Source organism: Diuraphis noxia, unplaced genomic scaffold (assembly GCF_037042655.1).
Source record: "Diuraphis noxia isolate RWA-SAM2 unplaced genomic scaffold, SU_Dnox_SAM2 contig0005, whole genome shotgun sequence".
Classification (NCBI taxonomy): Eukaryota; Metazoa; Arthropoda; class Insecta; order Hemiptera; family Aphididae; genus Diuraphis; species Diuraphis noxia.
The window spans coordinates 18,076,858-18,102,895 of record NW_028301715.1 but is presented as its reverse complement, the minus strand read 5'-3'; the positions used below and the strand labels follow the sequence as shown (position 1 = coordinate 18,102,895).

At 26.5% G+C, this 26,038-nt stretch overlaps 1 protein-coding gene across 3 annotated transcripts in view; it reads right to left on the bottom strand.

The window, feature by feature from the left end:
• LOC107162960 (guanylate cyclase 32E) overlaps positions 1-26,038 on the bottom strand; it is an 84,463-nt gene that overhangs the window by 26,238 nt on the left and 32,187 nt on the right. For all 3 annotated transcript variants that reach the window (XM_015510158.2, XM_015510159.2, XM_015510160.2), the window contains 3 exons: positions 22,381-22,567; positions 7,968-8,045; positions 2,401-2,645 (listed from right to left, as the gene is read on the bottom strand). In XM_015510158.2, the coding sequence (XP_015365644.2) occupies positions 2,401-2,645; positions 7,968-8,045; positions 22,381-22,567 (510 nt within the window). The remainder of the gene's footprint in view (positions 1-2,400; positions 2,646-7,967; positions 8,046-22,380; positions 22,568-26,038) is intronic.

The following is a 26,038-nucleotide window of genomic DNA, read 5'->3' as shown; positions in this document are numbered from 1 at the left end:
ATTTCAAACGCTGACTTTGTACACTATATTGTGCATCAAAGACTTATGTTGCCGACACAGTCTAAAATAATTTACGTTGTTATTATATTATTAATATTGTAACGTGTGAAATTCGCCACGGGACTCATTGAATAGCCGCCAAAGTTTGACACAATACTCGTATATTATGATCAAGATCATGTATGTATTTGGGGCACCTACTTCTGAGAATTAATAGAAACACTCAAGGTTGAGTTATTGCAGTTTTTTGCAGCGTTTCATAATTATAAATTAAAAACCATTGTATTTATAATATTTATATAGTTTAATATTATTGTATTTGGAGGGTATTCGGAGTATTTCGAGAAATCCTGGTCCAAAAATCGTTCGATTGCCACCAGATTGGTCAACAACCGCCTCATCCATATTCGCATAATAATAATATGTGTTATAATATATAGGTACTCGTAAATTACGATTTGTGGTCGCGGTGTAACCGGAATGTTTGCGGAAATCGTGCTCGCACAGCGCAATTCATATTCGTCCGTTAACGTCCGACCGGAAGTTTATAATATATACATATTTTATATTCAAATAATACATAATGTAGGTACATTGTAAATAGTATAAGCACATTATTGCGGTGTGTATGTGTGAAAAATCATTCGAAAACACCATAATTATTATATTATAAAGCTATAAGTATAAGGCTTTCGAGATCAACGACAACGATATTATATTATATTCTTCGCAATGACGGCGTAAAATATCGTATTTTATTTACTGTTAAGTATTTTAATAGTCTACAATCGGTTTTTCAAAACATTTAACCCTGTTTACATTCTGAAAATTGAAATAGGTTTCTTGAACTATTCTTAAAGACACACGATCGTATGTCACGTTCGTCGAATCCATTTTGATTTCGCTAGGCGTCAGAAATTTGACGATATATTATACATATTATATTATTTTTAATCCCATATTAATAAAACCACTCACAGCTTTAGATTTTCTAGTGATAACCTATATATTATCTAGTATTATAGTTCTAGTATCCAAAGCACTAGGATATTTTTATAAACGTTTGAACATTTACATAACAGATAATATTAATGCAATGATTTTTAGCAGTAAGCCTTTAGTATCTAATTAAATCTTATATATAAAAAAAAAAAAAAAAAAAATGCTCGCTATTTACACATCAATTTTTTTTAGAAAAGTTTAGTCTGCTTTAGTCAATGAAAATAGAAAATAAACAAATAACTAGGTTATACCATATAAAAATCAAAAATCGATGATCGATTCACTAGCAATAAATGGTGTAAAAAATAAAGGCAAAATGTCAGAATTGCATTTATCTTCAATTCTTCACAAAGAGTAATAGTTTTTGGAACGACGAGTGTTTACTGTAAAAAGAACCACTTTTGTGTATAAGTATATTTTTTTAAGACCAAAAAAAAACTTTTTCTGTCGATACCTATTCCGCTCACGTCGTATGCAGTGAAACATCACCGCTAAAAAATGTTTGGACGAAATGTCGAAACCAATAACCGAGCCTTCGACCAGAAGACAAATGTCACGATATAAACGCACTGTGTATTATATTAAATTCTATGAATTATATTATATTCTATGATATTTTTAAGACGTTTGATTATAATGATAGTTTCTAACTATATAGTATATAGGGACGACTCCCATTTTAAATAGATACCGTGATTCTTATAATGTATTAGCTATAAATTATATCGGTCCTATGAGGTATATTATATAAATCCAAGGTGATCCATTTAAATGGCCACACTTGTTAATTAAAAAATAAGTTAACTAATTATCAGTGTTTATTTAATGTTTTGATGAGTTGTGAGTAGTGGTTCAAAATTTTTCAGGGTAGGTACTACTATGTCACTCAACTCTACTTAACAAAACAAAACTAAATATTTATAGTTATAATTAATTTATTACTTGTTTAAAAATATTCAATAACAAAACAAAACAATTAGCATATGTTATTGTTGTTCAAAAAAGTAAAAACATAAAATAGTAACGAATTGTTAAAAATATTTATTTTTTCATTCAATCTCGTTTTCTATCATCACAACCTATACCTAAACTGTGGCCTCAATATACTTGATATCAAATAAGTAAATACAATCAAAATATAATTTATATCCACCCAAAAAATAAAATTAAACAAGTATTTTTAAGAGAAGATTATAAGTTATAAGGTATAATTTTAAATATTAGTAATATATTACGAATACTTAAAGAAATAGCTACATAATATACGAGCTTTGTAACTTAAATGTTTAATTTAATTATATTCGGTTTTAAAGCTATCCTGCATTAATGTGTGATAATAATAAAATTAAAATAAACAAATCAAAAGTAACTATACTTCAAATAAAATAATTTACATACCTGTTTGACACCACCCAACTGTACCAAGGGATTGGGGAACTGAAATGGTGGTTTTTCCATGTACTCATTGACTTTGACTGAGAAATTCTTGAATCCTCTAGGTGGCGTGGGAACCACACTAAAAAACGACCGATAAGCTTTTTCCAAAATCGGATCAGGTTTGTTTGACAACATTCCGGTTAAATATTTTCCAGGGTTTTCAGCGTCATACTGCTCCACATCCACACCCACCACGAAATATTCACCTGGAGGTATATAAGCATTTAACACGTATTATAATTTAGGTAAATTATGCAAAATAGCAATAAATTCTAAGAACGTAATAAGTATACAGGTTAGATTGAAAAAAAAATTCATATTATTATGATGTGTGGCTGCATGCCTATTTAATTTTACATAATAATCATCAAATGTATTAACTGTTATTGTTATTGTTTTCTACATCCATGTCATACAGATAAAGGTACGTCCAGATTTTTTTCTCCTTAAAAATATGCAGTTGACATCATCGCATTTAGCTCATTCAAAGTGAAATATTTTATAGAATGATAAATAAATCGTTAAATAACATTTTATCAAGAAAGTGTTTTATATACTCCATCGTATAACTATAATACGATATTCATAAATTAACCCTTTTGGTACTAGCGGGACGTTTGAGTCCCGGACACTTTAATCGGTAATAGAAAATATATGCTTTTAGATATCGGTATGTTCTGGCCTGGCGGGACATCTGAGTCCCGTCTAATATACGTTGAAAAAAAAAAAAGTGAAATATACTTATTCATAGACTATTTATTTTACACTGTAACAGGGGAAACCCAACCGTACTCTTATCTGCCAGCAATTGTATTTTTCTAGTTATATTCTGCGTATATAATCTGCTTGCAGACGACGCTAATCGTTTGTTTATTTTTCAATACTTCTCAATAATGAAATAAAATATGATTGGTCGTCATATTATCAATATTTACGAAATTAATCAACATTTTTGTCGCGGGACTCATATATCCCGTCAGTATTAGTCAGTCGTAAAACACCCGATCGTGTGTTCGCAATATAATATAATATAATTTAGTCTTCCGTACGCACGTCTCGTATATTTCGTCGTCAATTTTTATCGTAAAAATATTTGTTCGAATTATTTTTTTTCAAAATGAGTGCAAGTAAAAAAGATCAAGATATCGAAGATTGGCTATTAATGGATGTTCCGGATGATCCAGAATCTGAGGACGAATACGATGTAGATGATGGTGATACCGACGAGCAAGCCCAACAAGAGGTAATTGAATTTGGTAATTTTTTTTTGCAAAGTGAATGTGAAACCGGTAAAGATGACAAAGAACCATTAATAATTGATAATTCGGATGTTATTATTTTTGATTTTCCGGAATTTGACTTTTCCCATCAAACCGAGGACGTAAGTCTAAAAACCACTAATACACCAAACTGTTCTAGAACTTTGAGACCACGAGTATCAAATTCAACTAATTTGTCCAATAAATCTATTTCTGACCATGTTATACTTGATAATACACGCACACCAGAACATATCGATAATAATACGACTATAGAATTTGCTGTTAATAATACTCCAGATCCTGTTGAAGTTAATAGGCAATGGCGTAAAAAAAATGAAATTACAGCAGCTTTACCAGATTATGAAAAAAGTTTAGGTTACAACCAAGTGATGTTTGGTAACTGTAAAACGGCAACGGATATATTTTTAAAACTTATTAATCCTATCATAGAAAATATTTTGGACCAAAGTAATCTGTACGCAACTCAAAAAAATAAAAATCTCAAACTACGAGAAAATGAACTACTCTCTTTTTTTGGAATTAATTTTTGTATGGGGTATCATAAACTACCTTCATATAAACATTATTGGAAGGGGGCCAAAGATTTAAATGTGCCAGCTATTTCTGAAGTTATGACAAGAGATCGATTTGTAGAAATACTATCTAATATTCACGTCAATAATAATGAAAATATTCCTCAGAACAATAAAGATAAATTGTTCAAATTACGTCCTATGATAAATAGTTTGAACCAAATATTTTTTGAGTCTTCATCTGGAACACGTGAACTTAGTGTTGATGAGTCTATGATTAAATTCAAGGGTCGCAGTACGTTAAAGCAATATAACCCAATGAAACCAATAAAAAGGGGTTACAAATTGTGGTGTATTGCAGACCAGAACGGATATATTATGAAATTTTCGGTGTACCAAGGAAAAAACGAAACGTTAGAAAAAGAGTTCGAGAACACTAATTTGGGAGAAAGAATTGTATTGCAGTTGACAAAACCATTTTGGAACGAATCTAGACTTGTATTTTTCGATAACTATTTTACAACTATTTCACTCCTTGAAAAGTTGAGAACGCAACAAACACTAGCTTGTGGTACAATCAGACAAAATCGTAAAGGGATGCCACAAAATTTCAAAAAAGATTCTGAAATACCTCGGGGAGAATTTGACTACCGATTTTCTACTTCAGGTATTGGAATATTCAAATGGAAAGATAACAAAGTGGTACATATTGGGTCAAACTATCACGGTAATGAAATAACATCTGTTGATAGGACTATGAAAGATGGCTCTAGATTGAGCATATCGTGCCCAAATCCAATCAAAGACTACAACAAATATATGGGTGGAGTTGATCACGCAGACAGATTGAGGGCATTATATAACGTTGACCGTAAATCCAAAAAGTGGTGGCTTAGGATTTTTTGGGGACTGTTAGACATAACGTTTGTAAACGCATATGTCATTTATTGCCAAATGTTTGAAAAAACGGATGTATTTGATTTCCGTCGATCAGTTGCCCTTGGTCTGATGACAGCTCGAAATACTCCATCAAGAAAATCTATAAGCCTGAAAAGATCAGCTCCACAAACGCCATCAAATCGAAGAAAGAAAACTTTATCCAACTCCAAAGACGTCAGATTAGGCAACAGGTATAATAAAACTATTTCATCATTATTTTTTATTATTATTTATATTTTTTATTTTATCACAGGGGTATTCATTGGCCAAGTTTTGGTACAAAGAGAGGTAGATGTGAACTTTGCAGCGTTCGAGGAGTAGAGTCCCGGCCACTTTCTTCGTGTAACCACTGCCGAGTATTTCTGTGTTGCAATGAAAGGAAAAATTGTTTTGTAGAATACCATCAAGTTGACATTGTATAATTTTTTTAATTATTTACAAAAATTTTTATAATTTTACTACTATGTATTATTTTTTTTTTTACGTAAAATAACAAAGTAAAAATTGGCAAGAAGTCCGTTCATTTTTATGTTTACGATTTAAATAAAATTATATTATCAGAAGTAGATTTCTCGTATTTTTAATGCAAATAATGATTTGCTATTAATTTTCATTGTAATGCATATCAACCTGACGGGACTTTGAAGTCCCGGACAAAAAAGTAAGTGAAGGGCCTAAAAAAAAATTTTGAAAAAAATCATAGACTTTAGTTGCACCACAATAAAAAATTTTGTCAAAAAAAATTTTAACTTTTTTCATTTTTTCCAATAGCCGGGCTCAAATTTTTTTTTTTTTTTATTTTTCAAACCATGAAAAATACAACGCATAAATATATAAACGTAATGTATATTATATTATTATTTATTATATATTTGCTCATACAAATGTCAATAACCATGTGAATATAAATAATCGATTGGAAACGAAGTTGAATGAGTAATAAGCTATGTATGTTTGGCCTAAATGAATAATGTGATTTGTTTTTTATTTTTATTTAACAAAAATTAAACTACGATGATTACACTATTGGCCGTTTCTCAATATTATTAAATTAATATTTGTTAATTTTAGCTTGAATAGTGGATTTATCGTTCTTAAAATTATCTCAACCATTAATTACATTTTTACCAGTAATTTTCACATTTACTATATTATAATAAAATATTAAAATGAAAAAAATATTTAATCATAAGTCAAAACAAAATATTTTGAATATATATTCACATTAAAATGTGTATTATAAAAAGTATAATTGAAAACAATAAGTAGGTTTAAAATAACTGTTAATTAAATATCAATAACAATGCCTACTTACTTTTGGTATATAGAAAAAATAAATAAATTTAGGTACCTAGATATTACATTATGACGTATTAGTTCATAAATTTTAGTTCAAAAATAAGTACTTCCATTCTTCATTTAATTGATATTTACACAATATATATTATAATATACTATCGATGACAATTTTAAATGTTTGGCAACAGAAAGCCTGCTTATATTTTCAGGATTTATTTAGGGTCATACGTTCTACGTTCATCAATTGAAAACAAAATAACAAATTTAATTTAAAAATAATACAATGTTATGCAATATTGATGATTTATAATGCCTACCTATAACCTATATAATAATATGTTAAGTATTTTAGTATTGGAAATACAAATATTAAAATATAATTTTTAATACAATATAAGTAAAAAAATATAGTATAAGTGCATGTGCATTTAGACTTACAATTATTGTTGAAATACCTTAATTCCACTACCTACTCAGTTTTGTTTTTAATTCAGATATTGTTACTAGAAATATTTAACAGAGAAAAATAAGTTAATGTGATTAACTATTTTGAAGTGATTAAGTACTTAAGTAAATAATTTCAAACCACGGAGAATTTTAAAAGCCAATTTAATTTAATTTTTCTTAAGTAAAACAAGTTAAAATAAAAGGAAAATTAGTGCTGATAAGTTGAAATAAAAATATTTAGGTACACGTGAAACCCTGATTAAATAAAATTGTTTCTTAAACAAAAACAAAAATTCTGGTGCAATACAATAGAAATTAATTTCACTTTAAAGTAATACTAATGTGAAAATTAGATAAAGACGCTTTTGGTATACAACAATTATGACTTAAGAATAAGAAAACTTATTTGATTTGGACCTTTTTTGTGGTTAAGAAGGTGAGGAAACTGAGCAAGATATCCGGTAATAACTATTATTTAATAGGTAGCATACGATTTTTGAAAATAGTAGCTATAACTATACTATAGGAGAAATCAGTTGAATTAAGATAAAGCATATACTTAATGTAATCCAACAAACAAAAAGTTGTTCAGAAATCAATAGCTTAGACGTTTCCTTTCTATACAGTAATATTTTATATGAAACCCGAGAATTGGTCTGTCACTACTCACTATATCCCGAAGGGTAGACAGACGATGCTACTGAGCAAGCAATTTTGACGTATTTGTATTTTGCGCGACTTGCTGGCGTTCACGGGCCAACGAGTATTATCAAAAGCTTGGATATAGGAAATACCCCATGTTTCCTGTCATTGGTCAGATTAGGCAGCAATAATATCGAAAGTTGTAATCAAACATATTTGATCGGTCATATAAAGTCGGGGACAGAAAGTGATTGGGATGAAAAACCCGCATGTATCGGAAATTAAAAACTAAATAACACAAAATGAGCTTTTAAATCGAACACGCGAATCGGGCGATCGTATAAAACTATAAGACGACTAGCATAATTTTATTATTGACGTAGGTACGTAATGAAAATTTCCTTACCGTTTTTGAACAAATCCATTTCGTCCATGGCCACGATGAGACCTGTGTGATCGTAGTAATTTCCCAAAACAACGTAAACTATAACAAATAAAAATGACGAGTTATTATTATCATTGGAGTAAATCGTTATATAGTAAGTTACTCGACGATTATCTCTCTATAGTCTACAACTACAAGACAAAAAAATATAGTGATGACCCGACATTTCAATAAATGTATTGTGTTTTGTCCTAATAATGTTAAGTGAAACGGAACAAGTGTATAATAGGTTCATTGAAAAATCCTCGTATATATTTTCAGACCAGTATTTTTTATTATCATTTGTTCTTCTACAAATTGAAGTTTCGTATTATTTTGAGCGCAATATAAAAATACTGTTTTAGAAAGCTGATGTTAAAATTGAATTTCGTAATACTATAAGCATACCAAAATATAGATATTATAAAATATGTATTGGAATTAAATCAGATTAATAAATTCAGTATTTTATTTAATTATAAAATACCATTATATTTTAAATTATTATTTAAATTTTTGAAATAATTTAATGTTTAATACATATAAGCCTTCCGGTACATTCACATTGTATTTAGACACATAGCTTAAATCTTTATTCACAAAATGTATTTGAACATTGAAATGAAACAATAACTCAACAAAACATTATAACATCCGCATTAAAATGTATTCAATTTGATATTTCAATTATTATTTCTATTAAAAATAATCGTAATGATAACTCCTTAAATAGAATATAAAATAAAAATATAAATATATATAAAAATCTGAATATATTCAAAATTTCCAAAAATCAGATTTCCAAAAAAATTATTATTTAAGAAAAAGTGAGGGTAAGCATTTGTGGTGAATCACGCTGTTTATGAGTTCCATCCGCAACTGTACCAAAGTGGCATTCAGTACCTATTACTTACATTAAAAAATTGACATAAAATCTAACTTGAACTGACCGTATAATAAATTAAAATATATATATCTATATAATAAAGTGTACAACTTTGTATTGTATACCAGCAAAAACAATTTTAATTTTTCTACAATTGAAAGTTTTTTCGCTCTCAATCTCTCACTTTATACTCAATGCACACGTTACATAATATAATAATGTATACTAACACGAACAATAAAATCGCCAGTAAAAAGGTCGTTCGATCGTGTAGGAATTTACGCGCGTGTAGCCCGGCAATTTCTTTATGACGATAGACGCCATACACAAACATAACCTACGTGACCCGGCGCCACCGTACAAAAATCAAAATCAAATTTTTTCAATATTTTGTTCCGATCATTCGATGGCTGTAAAAATTGATACAAGTTAGTTTTGTTAGCGACTTCTGCTTCGTATCTTGTCTAAAATAGTCACTAGAGCATGGTCGTAAACTCATAAAATTTGTTGGCTATGTATGTTTTGGTAAAAAAAAAAAAAAAACTAAATCGTTTGTAAATGTCCTACAAATTCTGTGAACCAAATTATTTTATTGTGACCATCGTTCTGGACACAATTTTGACGTTATCAATGGAATTTATTTATATTACTATAATCTACTATACCAATCTTTAAAACCGTAATGAACAAAGTTTCCTAAACCGAATATAAATCCCTTTATCAAACTTTAAAAAAAAAAATTTTAAACAATACAAACGTAACGGCACTGCTGCAGAGCTTAATTATTGCAGATTACATTGACGGACAGACAGACGCAGGTATTATTATAATTTAAGCTACTTCCGTAAAGTTTTCCAATTCATTAAATAATATCATATACATGCTTAATATATAAACAGTAAACATTTGACATGATTTAATGCGTTAATAATACTTATACCGTGCGTGTTCGCGTATTTCAATAATGGCTAAAACCATGTCGTTTAATGTTATCTCTTTGAGATAACAATAATAATAATTTATCGCTTCGACATACGCCTATTCGAGAAAAAGCGAAACGAATCTTGTGATTTATGAACAGCGATTCGTCTTAAAATAATCAACCAGCTGCTCGAATGATATAAAGTATGTAGGTCTTTGTGACTATATAAACAACGACAAATCGTATTTTACAGAGATTTCGTAGGTTTGCTTTTTGAACCGATCTTTTGACGTTAATCTCAGGTTTAAGCAAATTTATGAGCACACTTTAATATTAATATCGTCTCAAATATATTATATTATCTTTGGTCGGGCTGCAGACAAACAATAACGAGTAATAATAAAACAATTTATTATCGCAAAACGCAGCAATAGATTTGTCTGAAGCAGATTTTTTCAGTCGGTAAAAATGTTAATAAAAAAAAAAGATTAACATTAAGTTTATTGATCGCGAATGAAAAACGACCCTCGAAATTCAATATAATATAATAATAAATTTTATGTTTTAAGTGAATATCTCGCAATTCGGTACCAATGTACCATCAGCTATAAATGAAATAAATAATAAGATATATTTAATAATAATATGAGATTAATAAAACTTATAAAACTAAGCAATTCTGGAAAGTAATGTGGCAATTGTCAATGGCGTGACCCGGGTGGAGCTTCCTTGGAAGTCTAGACCTCCCCTTAAACTGTACAAAAGATCCGATTAAGTATATTTATTTAATCTAAAAATAGAATACAAAATGAACGAATTATCAACTAACAACGATTTTCTGATAGTTTCACTTTCGCATTAGGATAACAAATATTCTGTAAAACTATAAAGTATGTTAAATGAAATCTTATTTGATTGTGCCACTGAAAAACTTCACTCATCGTAGATCATAATACTCCTGAATAATAAAAATTATTATTTTCATAATCAAATACAATTTTAACCAAACTTACATGAAAATTGTATACGTATATTTCTATAATTTAATTAAAAATAAATATACTTAAACGTCAAAATTGTATCGTTGTATCACCTAATTTATCGATACTATTAACATATTTATCGTTATATTAAATAGTTTGCTACCATATATAATTAGCTAAAAATTATAATAAATAATACAAATATGTACCTACTTGTAATTTCTTTTAATGTATTTACATATGATATGTTCCCTATAATTGGAACGTATAAGAAAATGTATCCAATTATTGGCGATATGTATGTTTGACTGTAAGTGTATAATAATATCATATATGTGTACAATTTTTTTTTACAAAGTCGAGCAACTTTATTCCCACAATGTGTGCTCGTTTAATAAGAATTTTAAGTCTGTCCATAAATTTGGTTTACTCGCGTATGCGTTTCAAAATCCAATTTATTACCCGAATATATATGAAAAGTATAAAATTTATCTGCAGAATCTACAAAAGTATATATATTTTCATCACTTGTAATTTGACATTCCGAGCACAATCATCGTTTGAATAATATTTTGAGAATATATATTATAACCATATTACGTTACACGTATAGGTAAAGTGTGCTATATTTTTATAACCATAATAGTAATAATAATAATGTATATTTTCGCTATATAATTTATCTACAATAATAATAAATAATGATAAAAAAAATCGATTTACTTTTTTTTTAAACTAAACTTTTATACAGGAGTATATAGGAAATATGATTCGTATTATTTTTTACCCTTTAATGAATGCAATAAATGTTTTAATGAAAAAGATTATCGAAATTAACTTTTATTTAAAAATAATCATATTAAAATTTAACGTTCGTAATTACTTGCCATAAGCCAATTGTGTATTTAACTACAAATATAACGTAAAAAATCAAAACTGTATACCAATATTATTTTTAATGGTTTGATATTACCAATGTTAAGTATGCTCACATAGGTATTATACAATTACTTTTTGATTTGATGATTTGGTTTAATGTGCAATATTTGATGCATTTAAATTTAGAAAACCGTTCAATTAATTAATTTTACATATTATACAACTCGGCGTTATAGTAACTGTATTTAATTTTTAAAATTATCAGCAAAAAATTTCAGGAATTCTTAGTAATTATACTGTTTAATAATATATAGAAATGTCTTCCCTTTGGGACTCATAAAAATATATTTTGTAAAATCACTATTAATATAATAAAATTCCAGTGGGAGAAAACACAATAAGCTGCAGTCTTTACTTCCTTCCTGCAGTTCCCACACGATCATTAATGATAAATCCTCTTGCTGGAGTGAGAGGGCAATATAATATATAAAGGCAGTATTTCTCTCGTCCACATTCCGGAAAGCGATTCTTTATTTTGTTCTTTTATTATCTATTAAAATCTCGAAGTTTCATAACTTCGAATCCAAGACAACGTGGCTGCAAACAGTGTTTTTTAAATAAATACATATATTTTTAGTCTTTTAACATTTTTAAAGTAAATTAATAAAGGGAGCCAAATCTATTAATCCGAAAATTATTATTATCATCAATCGACTTACCACCATAATAATTTATAATGCATAATAAAGTAAATTTATGTATAGAAAGATGTATTTTATTTCCATCGTCATTGGCGGCGGTACACAGTTTATGCGTCTTTATGTGAATTTTATTCTATTCTACAAAGTTTGATCAACATAATTTGTTCATAAATCAACGATCATTATTTCAATGTAACCGATATATCCCACATGAGCATTGCGAAAACCCGATTTATGAAATTATAAATCTACATTGATATATCATTACACGAGTTTTGAATTTTTCCGACAACAGACACTTATAAGTGTTATAATACTTCAATAAACAACATTTAAAAAATCAAAAAAATTCGCAGAATAGGTTTGAGATTAATTATTTTTATAATGAATTTCTCACTGACTTCCAATTATTGTTTAAAAGAATATAGTCTATAGTCTATACATTACTGAAGGAACTCAGCGATTGTTACAGGATGCAAATTAAATTTAAAAGTTATAATACAATGCTTACCGAGACGAGTCGTTTATTCCAATCGAATTAATTTCACCAGTACTTAACTTTTTTTTTTACAAAAAGTAACAGTAATTCAATATCAATTTTAATTGTTGAACTGTTTTTTTTACATGTTTGACGTTTAGAATTGGTTGGAAATATATTTCTCCGCCGATTTCGACTTTATTGAGGGGAAGCTATACATATTTAATAAAATTGGAATTGGAAATATTTGAAAATAGCATTCAACATTATATAATATACTATTATAGTAATCGACGTTTTCATCATTTCAGTTTATTCAACCAATAAAAAGCGATATTTATAATCCATAATACTTGCTGATAATTTTATGTATAGATATTTTTAATAACATAATAATATAAATTATATTTTATTTGAACACTACGGCGAGTCTGCAATTGACTATATTATTACGCGGCCATATAAACTTAGCTCAGAAATGAAGTTATCATTCGCTCTCTTGAGACCAACAAAATAAGTTTAATAGTGTGCCACGTCTGGTAAAGACACTTTCATTAATTAAAAAATACATGTTCAAAAATAGTTGGATTCAAATTTAAAATTGCATCTTAAAGCTTCCAAAAATCATAAAATAAACTATGTATTATAGTTATTTATGATTTAAGAACTAAAAACAAACATTCACAAAAATGTTCAAAAACAATAAATATTTAAAAGATAACAGTCATAATTCCAATAATTTTCAAATTATGATGCACATAAATAGTTATTATTACATATTTAATGCAATAAAACGATTTATTACAAATATTGTTTTAGTTAGGCTAACTCAAACATAGTAATAAAAACTATACCTATCTGATAACAAATAGGTATTTTAGTAATAACATTTTTTTTCAAATACAATTGCTGTTTGACCAACTCAAATTAATATCAAAATTAGTTTAATTACTTAAACGTATTTATAATATTGATAATCACAATTACGTAGGCAAATTTTGAGCAATAATATTGACGCAAAAAGACAAACAAAAATAAATATCTATAATAATCAGTAATAAAAGACCCTTGAGATTTTTTTTTTGTTTTGATTTTTTCTGTTAGGAAAGTGAATCTAGTTGGTGCATTCAGGACTACAGGCGGCAAGCACGTATCCAGGATCAATTTTCGGGGGGGGGGGGGGGGGGGAATATTTTAAGTCCGTCTTTCGACAAGATTGTGATAACATATTATAAATATATAACTACTTTAAAAAGTCCTGACAGGAGGTCAAAATTTTTAATTCCTTTAATTTTAAATAATGCCGTGAAAACAAAAAAAGAGTTAATGGAAAATGTGCATTATCAAGTAACATCGAGTTTTTTTTATGTAACTAAAACAAATTACCGTAGATTTATGAAATTTACATTGGATATTTATATTAGCAATTTCTATACACCAAATAATTGTTGAGCTTTTAAAAGGCATATAAGATTTTCGATTATAATTAGTTTTTTTTTAAATTAATGATGATTAAAAAATGTTGCTTGGTCAAAAACCATTAACATGTAATATAGGTACCAACAAGGCTCCACGTAAGTTATTGTTATAGTAGAAATTTAAAAAAAGTTCAGAGTAAATCCACAAAATTTTTTATAAGCGTCTGAATTCCGAATTATGACAAAATATGTAAAAATCACGAAAATATGCAAATTATTTTGAGTTAAAAATTCATAATCTTTTTTTTCTAAAATTTGAAAATTTAATACAAGATTCCTCATAAGTTAACTGTAGATACTTGAAATTTACATCAAATATTTATTTTATTATTTCCTACACTTGATAAAATTTTCAATTTTTTTTTTGAATTTTTTTGAAATTTGAACTGTTTTTTCATTTTTTTTTTTTTAGTTTTTTTGTGTCAATAAAATTGTATTCACTTGGTTAAAAAGCTTGAAAAATTAATACAAGAAATCTGATATATTGCTAAAATAGTTGATATTACCTATGCTAACATAGGTACGATAATTCGGATAATTTAACTCACAAATTGTTAGTAGACAATTAATAAAGCATTCAACTTTTATATCTAAGGATTAAAAATTTAAAACAAGGTTCCACTTCAGTAGTTTATTCTGTAAGCAAAAAGTTTAAAAAATATATAAAAACACATTTTTATACCTATAGTTATTTAAAGTTTAAATTTGAATTAAATTAAATAACCAAGAATAACCATTTTATTAATATTGTTGTTATTTAAAAATAATATTCATGGATACTTGAAACTTTTGGAGTATAATATTCTATACAAATATAATAATATTATGCTAATAATATTAATTCAACCTACCGGCTACTGTAATAATGATAACAATATAAAATAAAGGCCAACAAAACGTCTTTGCTCATCAGAATCGTTTTTCGTATATACACTGATATTATATCATTGGATTTAATTTTATCACCATCCATATTACACTGACCCTGACAGAACGTCACCCATTTACCTGTTTTTTATTATTGCAACGTATGATATATATTTGTAAGTACATTATGTTTTCGACTTTTGTAGATACATCCGAATTCAATTGAACATCACGTAGTACTTATATATCGTTATGGCTAGTTTTATAAAATATTATTTCTACGTTTTCAGATAATATAGCCATCACTGTGGCTCTCGGGACACCTTATTTGAATATATTATATGACATTATGCTTAGTCCACAGTAATGGCTTTACATATCAATATATTACATAATATACAAACTACCGATGAATAAGAAAAATAAAACCGTTTACAGGCTACGAGTTATCAACTGCAGCACAACATATGCACCAACACCCCCCTACTATTTCCATTTAAATATATTACAGTCATATGTAGAATAATATATGTATAATATTTATATTTATTTTTGCTTCCGGGTAGCGGATAAGATGAATAAAAAACGCAAGGGGTGAGTGGAGTATATAGGAGTCCTGAAAGGCTTATAAAAACGACGTGGGAGTAATCCAGCAGAATAAAGATCGTTTTACCGGGATTTCCGACACAAAGACTTAAGACACCCCGAAAATATCACGCATAGTCTAAACTTCATCCCCCTCCCATTACATAGCTTTTCCACCACCATCGTGGAGTGAATCACTCGTTTGTGATAAATATTTATGTCCAGAACGAATAAAATATAATATACATATAATATTGTGTACGCGCATTAATGACTTTTTGATTGCTATATGAATAAATCGGACTTGTAACACAAAACCTGCATGTTAATCTACAATGTTTTTACGACGATTTTTAATGATTCAACAAAATGAACTTGAGTGGATATGAGAAGATTCTGATAGTGACGAGGAAAAAACATTTTCAAACGCATACAGCAATCCGAGTATAAAAATAGTTTGTTTATCGATGCGTATTTATATACACAGAGATTGCGAATAAAAGATGAGGCGGCGGTCATAAAATAATAATCATATACTCCAGTTCAAACGCGTACTATACATAGTCTTACCTAAAATAAATCTCGATTCATAACTATAAGTTAGGCCATTTAGGTCGTTTGTTGAACATAAAAAACAGATATTTTTTTTATTGAGATTCGTGTGCAGTGTATTCGTTACGATTGTGAAGACAAATGACCACGACAATAATAATATTATCATTTCAATATTCAATTTTTTTTTTTTCGTTTTTTAAATAAACAGCAAACTCGTAATATAATATTAATAAAGCATTGCAGTATTATTTAAAATAAAAAAAATAATTTATTATTTAAAATAGAAAAATTAAATCGATTTTTTAACGTCTTAAAGATAAATTGGTACTTTGGCAGCATAGAACAATCGTGATAACATGCATGTGCAATGACTGAACAGCTACTGATAAAAAGTATAGAATACCATTAATACTTATAGGAGTTTGTCAACGAAAACTTTTTCCGTTGTTATTTAATGGCAAAAAAACAAAATATTTATATATCCATAGAAGTAGATAGCCAAAATAAATCTGTATACTTATTACTTATATTATATTGCCAATTTCAAAAAAAAAAAAAATATTTTATAGCTTACTGCATATTAGTAATAAAAATATACCAAGTCGTTGATCATAGCATACTTAAGGATTATCGATACACTGAAATTCTACTCACCTACATTACGGACATGTGATGTTTTTTATAGCAATAACTTGGAATATTTTTACCAATTATTAAACTAAATAAAATTTTAAGATTATAACAGTGAAATTAATAATAACAATATATAACTACATTTTTAGTTTCAATTTTTTACACGTATTGCATGTTTTTTATTTTGTTCAAACATTTTGCATATTTTGAATATTTTGTTTTATTGATAGTATTATAATTTGTAAATATACCTAATATAAACTATACTGAAATACTTAAATACTGGGAATTCTTAATCTAAGTTGTCTATAAGAGGAAGTTTTATAGTGTATGAAATACTAAATACTAAATAATACTTATGACTTCTGTACATAAACGACTTTTTAAATTTTTTTTATTATCAGATTATATTAAGTATTTTAATATATTTAGGAAAAATCAATACATTTTAACAACTTGAAATTATTATTTATAAAATGTTCTGGTATTTAAAATTACAAATAAAAATCTATATTTTTTAATATAGGTACTTATTGTAATATTGAAATTCACTATTATCTAATAATCATATAGGTAAATTCTTAAATCACATTTGAAGTATTAACTTACATTATTATTAAGTACATTTAATCATTATAGTTGCTTTTTGATGCAACGATTTATCATTACTTTTAAATTAAAAATGGAATGTAATACGTCTGCCCTCGAATGATCTACTTTAATCAGTGTGACCTATTAAACGTACGATTAATGCCCGGTTTTTTTAAATTATATTCATCTAACTTTATACTATTTACTTGTACACTATAAAGTTACCCTCGTTGCATATTAAATATAAGTTATAACATTAAATATTAAATTCGAATAATTAAATTGGTAATGCCATTGTAGAACAAAATATTGATGAATATTGATCACTCGAAAATATTGCTTACTTTATAGTATAATTTCAGTAAAATAATAACCGATAAAAATATTGTACTTTTTAGATATAAAATAAATAATTTTTAAAATATTTGAGTGCTAATAAAATATAAATTGTGTTGAATGTATAAAATCATTGTAACTATATACTACCTATTTTCATTCATAACTTTAAATATACTATTTTTAAATTTAATTAAAATATATTGTTTTGAAACATTTATGATGATAAGGCTAAATATACTGTAAACGAACATGTAATGGAAAAAGTTGTTGAAAATAGAATAATATTTTTGCTATCTACACTTTTTGATTCATATAAATTTAAAATACGAAGTTAAAAAATTATTTCGAGTATGATAATATTTATGATCATGAATACGATGCTGTTTTAAATTAAGTAAAGCGTTCTAATAATCTTCAATCCATTAGTAAATGAAATTTAATACTCATCCACAAATGTAATTTTAAAACAAAACTGTAAAGGTATAGAATTACTGTACCAATATATGATTTTACTAAATAATAATAATAATAATAATATATATTATACGATAAGTTTTCTATGTTTATTATTTACAACTATTCAATTTCTAAAATTGGAATATTTACATGATTGGTTTTTTTCATATTTCATAAATAAATTTTATAATGCAATATCAGATACTTATATAAATATTATGTTATGTAAAAACTGTATTTTCAAAGGTTTATAAACAAAATATGCTTATACCTACTTAATACAATTTTTTCACAGATAATATGAAATGAATATTATTAGTTGTGTTGTGCTTAGAAGTATATTTAATTACATTGTTTAGATCAGCGGTTCCCAACCTTTTTGAGACTATTACCCATAAGTCAGGTTAGATATTTACAAATACCCCCCGACACAAAAAAGTATTAAGTAAAAAAAAAAAAAACAAAACAAAATATATATTATTACAATTTTATTTACAGTCATAATACACATGTGTAAATGGATAATAAGTACTTAAAATACAAATAAATAGTTTAACTTTTACCCTCAAAAAAATGTGTTTTTACCCCTTAGGGGGTATTTATTCTAAATATAATTGGAATGTCTTTTGTTGAACATTATCAAATTTTAAACTAGATTATATTATTTTTATATCTAGCGACTTATTATTGCCTATTGTGAATAAAAATATACCAGAATATCATGAGATTTTAGAATTTAATGTTAGTACCTAATAAAACCCACATGCAACATAACACAATTTAACATTCATTTCAACCTTTTTTGAAGAATTCAATAACAGTACAACTAACAAAAAATATTTATATAAAAAGTAATACAAATTATTTTATACGAAAATGATGATTTATGACGAAAATGAATATACGTAATTCACCAGTTTATATTGTATTGTTTATTTGTTAGTTATTATTTTATAAAAAAGTTCATACATTCATTCTATGATAGATTTCTGCTTAAAAAAATATTTATGACACTGATATATCACATTATCGTTAGCTATCGTATTTATGACAGTTTGTTTTTAAAATTATGATAATTTATATTTGTAAGGGATCAATTTGTTTAACATAAAAAGAAATGTTTTGAAATGTGAAGTAATCGGTAGATAAACATTTGATAATAGAGATGATAAAAAGGTTCTAATTGGTAATAAAATATTTTTATTTATTATTATTAATTAAATTAAATTTTTTATCTTATTTATTAAAATGAATAACCAATGAATAGTAAATATTACGTACGAATTAACTCTATTTAAAACGAAATATTATTATTGTTATCAGTCAAGTTAAATGCACTGAAATAAATTAAATCTTGCGAAAAAATTATATTTTTAGGCATTTAGGCTTAAGCCATATAACTTAAATCAAAAATTAAATGTTATAAGTTTAATAATAAATTCTAATCAACATTTGTGTATATAATCGGATTTAATAATACATTATACAGCAGTTAGACCCCTTATATTTATCTATGCATCTTAATATAATCGAGTTTAATCGAATTTATTTTTTTAAGTCTAATAAAACAATTTACATTTTTCTGGCTTAGCTTAGTTTGTACACAATGTTTTTTTCTAATTTTTCATGACAAGTATTTCTTAATGGACAATTGGCTGGGGCACAAATTTAATAAAACATATTATTACAACACATGCATATTTCATATTTTAGTCACAAACTTAATGTAATATGAAAATTAATTTATGTTTATAAATTAAGATGAATAAAACATAAATATTTTTTGTATATTGATTAATATTTCAAATCTAGTTGATGATGCATAATACTGAATTGTTTAAATTAAAATATTTAGCTTTTAACTAAAAATTATATTTGTCCATTGTTACTTTAATATTCAGTATGATAATGATTAAGAATGGTTTTTTATTCAACTAATAGGTATTTCATTGTTATACAAATGGTCTATAGGTGAAAATAGGTCTATATAGGTAAAATAGGTCTATATAGAAAATTATAATATTATATTAATAAAAACTCCCAATGCAGTTGAATTATACATGTGGTAAATAATGCGACACTTATTGAAATAATATTTTCAAAATTGTAGTTTACAAATTTATAAATATGGACAACAGCGATATTGAATAAACTTTAAAATACAGGTTTTATATTTAATGGATATATTTTATAATTCAATATTGAATAGAACAATATTTATATGGCGTTTATAATAAGTATTATAATAATAAATATACATTTACAAGCCATTAGAAATAGTGTGGTCTACAATACAACTTTAACAGAAATCAAGCCGCCAACATATGAATAGTAGCGCCAGTATGCATAATTATTATGATAATACATTTTATTATGTAAATCAAATAAACGATCTTGATGATAAATAATTTAAATAAAACTTTTTACATAGAACATACTGTCACGTTAAAAAATATGTTAATTTTATCCACACAAAACTAAAAAAATAATTTAAAAACTTATACAAGAAAAATACTAACTAACAATTTTTGGTATAATAGTAAATAGATATCTGGTAAACTGCCGACACTAATTAATAATATTGCTAACTTAGTATTCCGTAAAACTGTTCTAATCATTAGCTAGTTAAAATAATATTCATTTTGTGCTGTTAAATATAGGTATTTATACGTTTGAACAACAAACGATATTACTTGTATTCTAATATATAATCTGTTTTTTTTTTAAATCTCAATAAGAAAAATATATGAGTAAAAAAATATACCAGCTATTAATTTTTATAAAAGCTGTTAAACACGACGTAGAAAACACAAAACATTAAAATGTTACCTTAAGAATTCCACTGTTTTTTTTTTATTATTTTAATTTTCTATAGATCGTGAAATTTATATACCTATTTTATGATTTAAGCAATAGTATCCATTATTTACAATATTCGCATGTAAAAATGTGTAAAGCAAATGAAGATGAAAAAATTGATACTTCAAATAGTATAATAAAATTTATATATTTCGTAATCTTAACGTATAGTTTTATTTTTATTTTTTAATAGATACTTACGTACCAAAGTTACAGTTATTATAGCTGTTACAAATAAAACTGTTTAAAAGTTTAAATTACCCAGGTTAGAAAAAATATAGCCGTGTATAGAAAAAAACTTTTTCAATCGTTAAAAACATTGTCTATACAACATAAGTTCAACATAATATTTATTTCGGTTGTTGGTGTTGGTGTTTTATTTTTTATCTTTTTAAAGATAGAGCAAATTATACAGCGCAAATAAACACAAGCACACACGCGCGCGCCAATACACACATAAAGGCTATGCCATTCATATTGAGTTTAGCGTTTGAAAAGAATGAATAATTATAATATTATATACATTCCCTTATAACAGTACGAAGCAACAACCCCTGGATAATGGCTTGTAAAATGTTAATTACTTGGTACACCCGATTACGTTACGTTATTGTTAACTTTCATAATGTTATGCACTCAGATGCTTTTAAAATGTATTCGAATGACTTTGAAGGCAATTTTTCGTCAAAATCACTGCTACATAGTTACAGCGGTATACCATTATAATAACGCGATTAACATAAACGTGGGTGGAATACAACTTTACGCCTAAGAATATATAATCCGTAAAAAATATGTTTCTTTTTTATTCGTGACTTACTAAAAATATACACTTATACGCAATAATAGATTTTATAACTACCTATATGTTAAATAATTTTTTATAATTTATTAATGGCAAATACTCTTAAAACTTTAATAGTTTTTTGAATAATGACTAACGTATAAATCTCTTAATATAATAAAATATATATATATATACCAATATATTTGAAATGTAATGTTTTTCAGAATCAATAAATCCGGGTTATTGCGTTTGTTTGGGACACGTGGATTAGTTATCTTTGGTTTTGCAGGGTACAACTTATTTATTTTAAAGTTAAAATATATATCTTATTCTATACAATATACATAATTAAAAATTGTTTCTGAGAAAAGAATAAAATACGAAGGGATTACTCACTTCTTGTGTCTTGATACGTGTCGGCGACAAGTTTAACGAATGGATTGGCTGTGTATCCGTGCAAATAATGGGTGCTCCACGTTTTTTTGGTTGTGATCTCTATACCAGATTTTGAAAACACTTCTGATATGGTAGACGCGATCTTACCGAAATGAGTGTCATCTGCGTTCGAATAAAAAAACGTCACCTGTTCAAATATATTATTCATTACGTTAAATGATTGTAATAAGACTATATAGGTATAGTAGTTACATATCATTAAAATATTTATATAATCACTCACATCGTAGCATTAAGATTCAATAACAAGCAAAAAAATAATTAAAATAAGATGATGTATTGTTAGAGGATAAATTTTGAAATAATATTAGCCCAATACTTACGGGAAAAATGTTATGAAACAAACAAAAATAACAATATTATAGATTAATTTGTTTGAACAATATTTTAACGCAGTATTATATTATAATATATACGAGACATTACACATTCAATGACTATCGCATTTAGCATGAGAAACAACGATAAAAATTCTCATAATTAAAAGATGAATAAATAATATAATATAATAATATTGTATAACTATAGTAATTTACCCACGGATTAAATTTTTAAATTGCAACAAGATAGGTCAAAACTTAAAATAGAGTAAATTACATTCAGTATTTTTAAAAACTAAAAATCATGATTTATTTTTATAACGTCATAAATTAATATTTTATATGCATAAAACATAAGTATCCATAGACTATTTGAAGTTTTTATTAATGTATAATAACTATAATAGTTTTAATTAAGAACAGTTTAAAATATCAAACAGGTTCAAACATTAAAATACGAGTCTGTCATTGGGTAACCTGTTTTCATAATTGAAAAACTTGTAATATAATGATTAAAAGAAAAAATCACTTGTTTCAATTCACTCATTAAAACTATATAAAATGTTACATAAGCATTTTGCATACTTTTAGTAAGTATATATAATAAATAACTTTGATAAAAAGAATTCTGGTTTTTTTGTGTAGCATCAGATAAATATTTAAAACATTATATTATAGTTAGCTACCACTATGATTACATATTATGATAATTTATGAACAATTATAAATATAACATGGAAGTTTTGGAATTTTTCTGATATTTTAAAAATGCAATTGAAAAAGTATTTAAAAAAAAGTGAAAAGTGAAATTCACAATGAACCCATTTTTATTAAAATCCATACCATGGGCTCACCCAGATTCAGCTAGAATGGCTCGTATTTTATATGAAATGATTTATTATTTGGCCATTGCATTCAAATTTAAAATAATAATAGAATACTGGCTATTTTTGTTTAATATTTTTGTTAAAATGTGTTGGCATTATAGTAAATATGGTTTTCGCGATATATTGGTATGTAAACAATGTTACCATAAATCTGTTCATCTCTAATTTATAGTTATTTTTTGTTAAATTATCACTAAAGACCTTTATATTTTAACTTATTCTATTGAGCTACAGAAAGAAAATATTGAATTAATGCAGTTCATAATACATAAAATGTACATTTTTTATTATTTTTTTTGATGGTAAATTTATTTATTACACGTGGTTGAAATATACAAGGTTATTTCATATCGACAAGAATTGTCATCATCAGATTCAAAATGGCTGCGTAAAGGGATATCACAAATAACAAAATATATCAATTTTTCTTACCTATCATGAAACATTCGCAAGCTGTCAGCGGCTGGCATAAAATTTCCCGCGCATATATACTATATATACTTGATTATTATTGGCTCCATTTAAGCTACCATTTTTGTTTTTATCATCAAATTTTTGATTGAGAGAGGGTTAGGTGCAATAACCTTATATATTTTAACCATGAAAATTACTATTTTAATCATCCATGCCTATATTAAAATAGAGTTATTCAATTATATTGTACAAAAATAATATCATCCATATTTATCAATCATAGATCAATATTTTATATATTTTATACAATCTTTCATTATATATATATTATTTATAAGTTCTATAATTCCTACTAATATTACTGAAATGCAGAAAAAATGCTCTCTTCGTAACTATTGTGTTATGTTGTTATTAATTGTTAAATTGAAATAGTACGTAGGTGATTTTGTTTGAGTTTTAGCACGCAATTTAAATGTATTATCCAGTTAGATGTAAACTTAAGATATAACTTTAAGTTTTCAAGAATTTCTACTTTATCACGTATAAAACATTACGTGTTGAGAGTAATGTAAAATCATAAATATTATATTATGCGATTTGAAATGATTCACATTGCAATTATACCAAAGAAAATATTTCACTTGATAATTATATAAATCCGTAAATAAAATTTAACCAACAACTTGAATAAAAATATTCACATTAACAGATTTAAAACAAACTCATAGTATCTTCAAATCGGCGATTTTGTCAGAAATTACAAATCAACATTATGTATTCAAAAATTTAATTTGATTTACCGAAAATAAAAATCTAAACCTTTATTAACTATTATTTACATTATGCTATATAATCCTATAGGATGAGTGATAATAATTCATAACAATATAATATTATTTTGTTTACGTGTAAATAATTCCTCAATCTACAGAGTTTTGATTTATCGAAGTTTTAATAATTCTGTCTATCATATTAAAATAATATACAGGGATACAAATTACAAGTCACAAAACATTGCAAGAGGTCTACAAAAATCATATACAATACAAAGTGACACCAAAAACAGTAAAGAAACAGTCACACAATGCAGCGAATATAATAATACAATTATATGCTTTTAATTAAAATTTTCCATCTGGCGATAATAGTATGGAATATAATATAGTAGTTGTATTTTCTAAGCCATCCAAAACGGAAAAGAAACCACATCTAACGCCAGCTACTGGCTAGTTCGCTTTTAATTTATGATTTATCGCACGTCTCAACGCCTATAGTAGTAATGTATATAATATAGCAAAATACAATATACAATGTATAATGTATATATATATATATATATATGGAAACAATAAACGAGTGATGAGTGCGTATTTACGGTGTCTTTATGTATATATTTTCCCCTTTTTCGGGGTCGTTTTAAGCAAACCACAACGTGGCATATTGCAACACCAGTGTTGTACTTAAATATATACATATACAGAGTGACTATTTTATCACAGAACCCACTATATTCCTTATAACTTAAACTAACCACAATTTTAAATCACAATGATTGCCATACTACGTAATGTTAGGACTAGGCAATGGTTGATGTGGTAGAAAACACAAGTGAGGGTATGTTAAAAAATAAAAATACTGTGCATATTCTATACTACACTCTTTAATATATTAATTGTAACATAAAAAACGGTAACTACTAATAAGCGAGAGACGAAGTCAGCTTAAATAATATTGAGTATTTCGCAATAAAATAATCACCCTGTATACACACGAGAGTAGCATAATAATGAAAAGTAGAAAAACGGTGAGAGATGGGGGGATAGCAATAACCATGAACTAAGATCGGACGTGACGTCGTCGTGTTAGAATGTAAGAGAGGAATAATTGAAAAGTGAAAATAAAGAAAAATACGGAAAAGACGTCTTGAACACAGAACTGTAAGAGAGAACGTCGACAGGATCCCAGCTTACGGATATC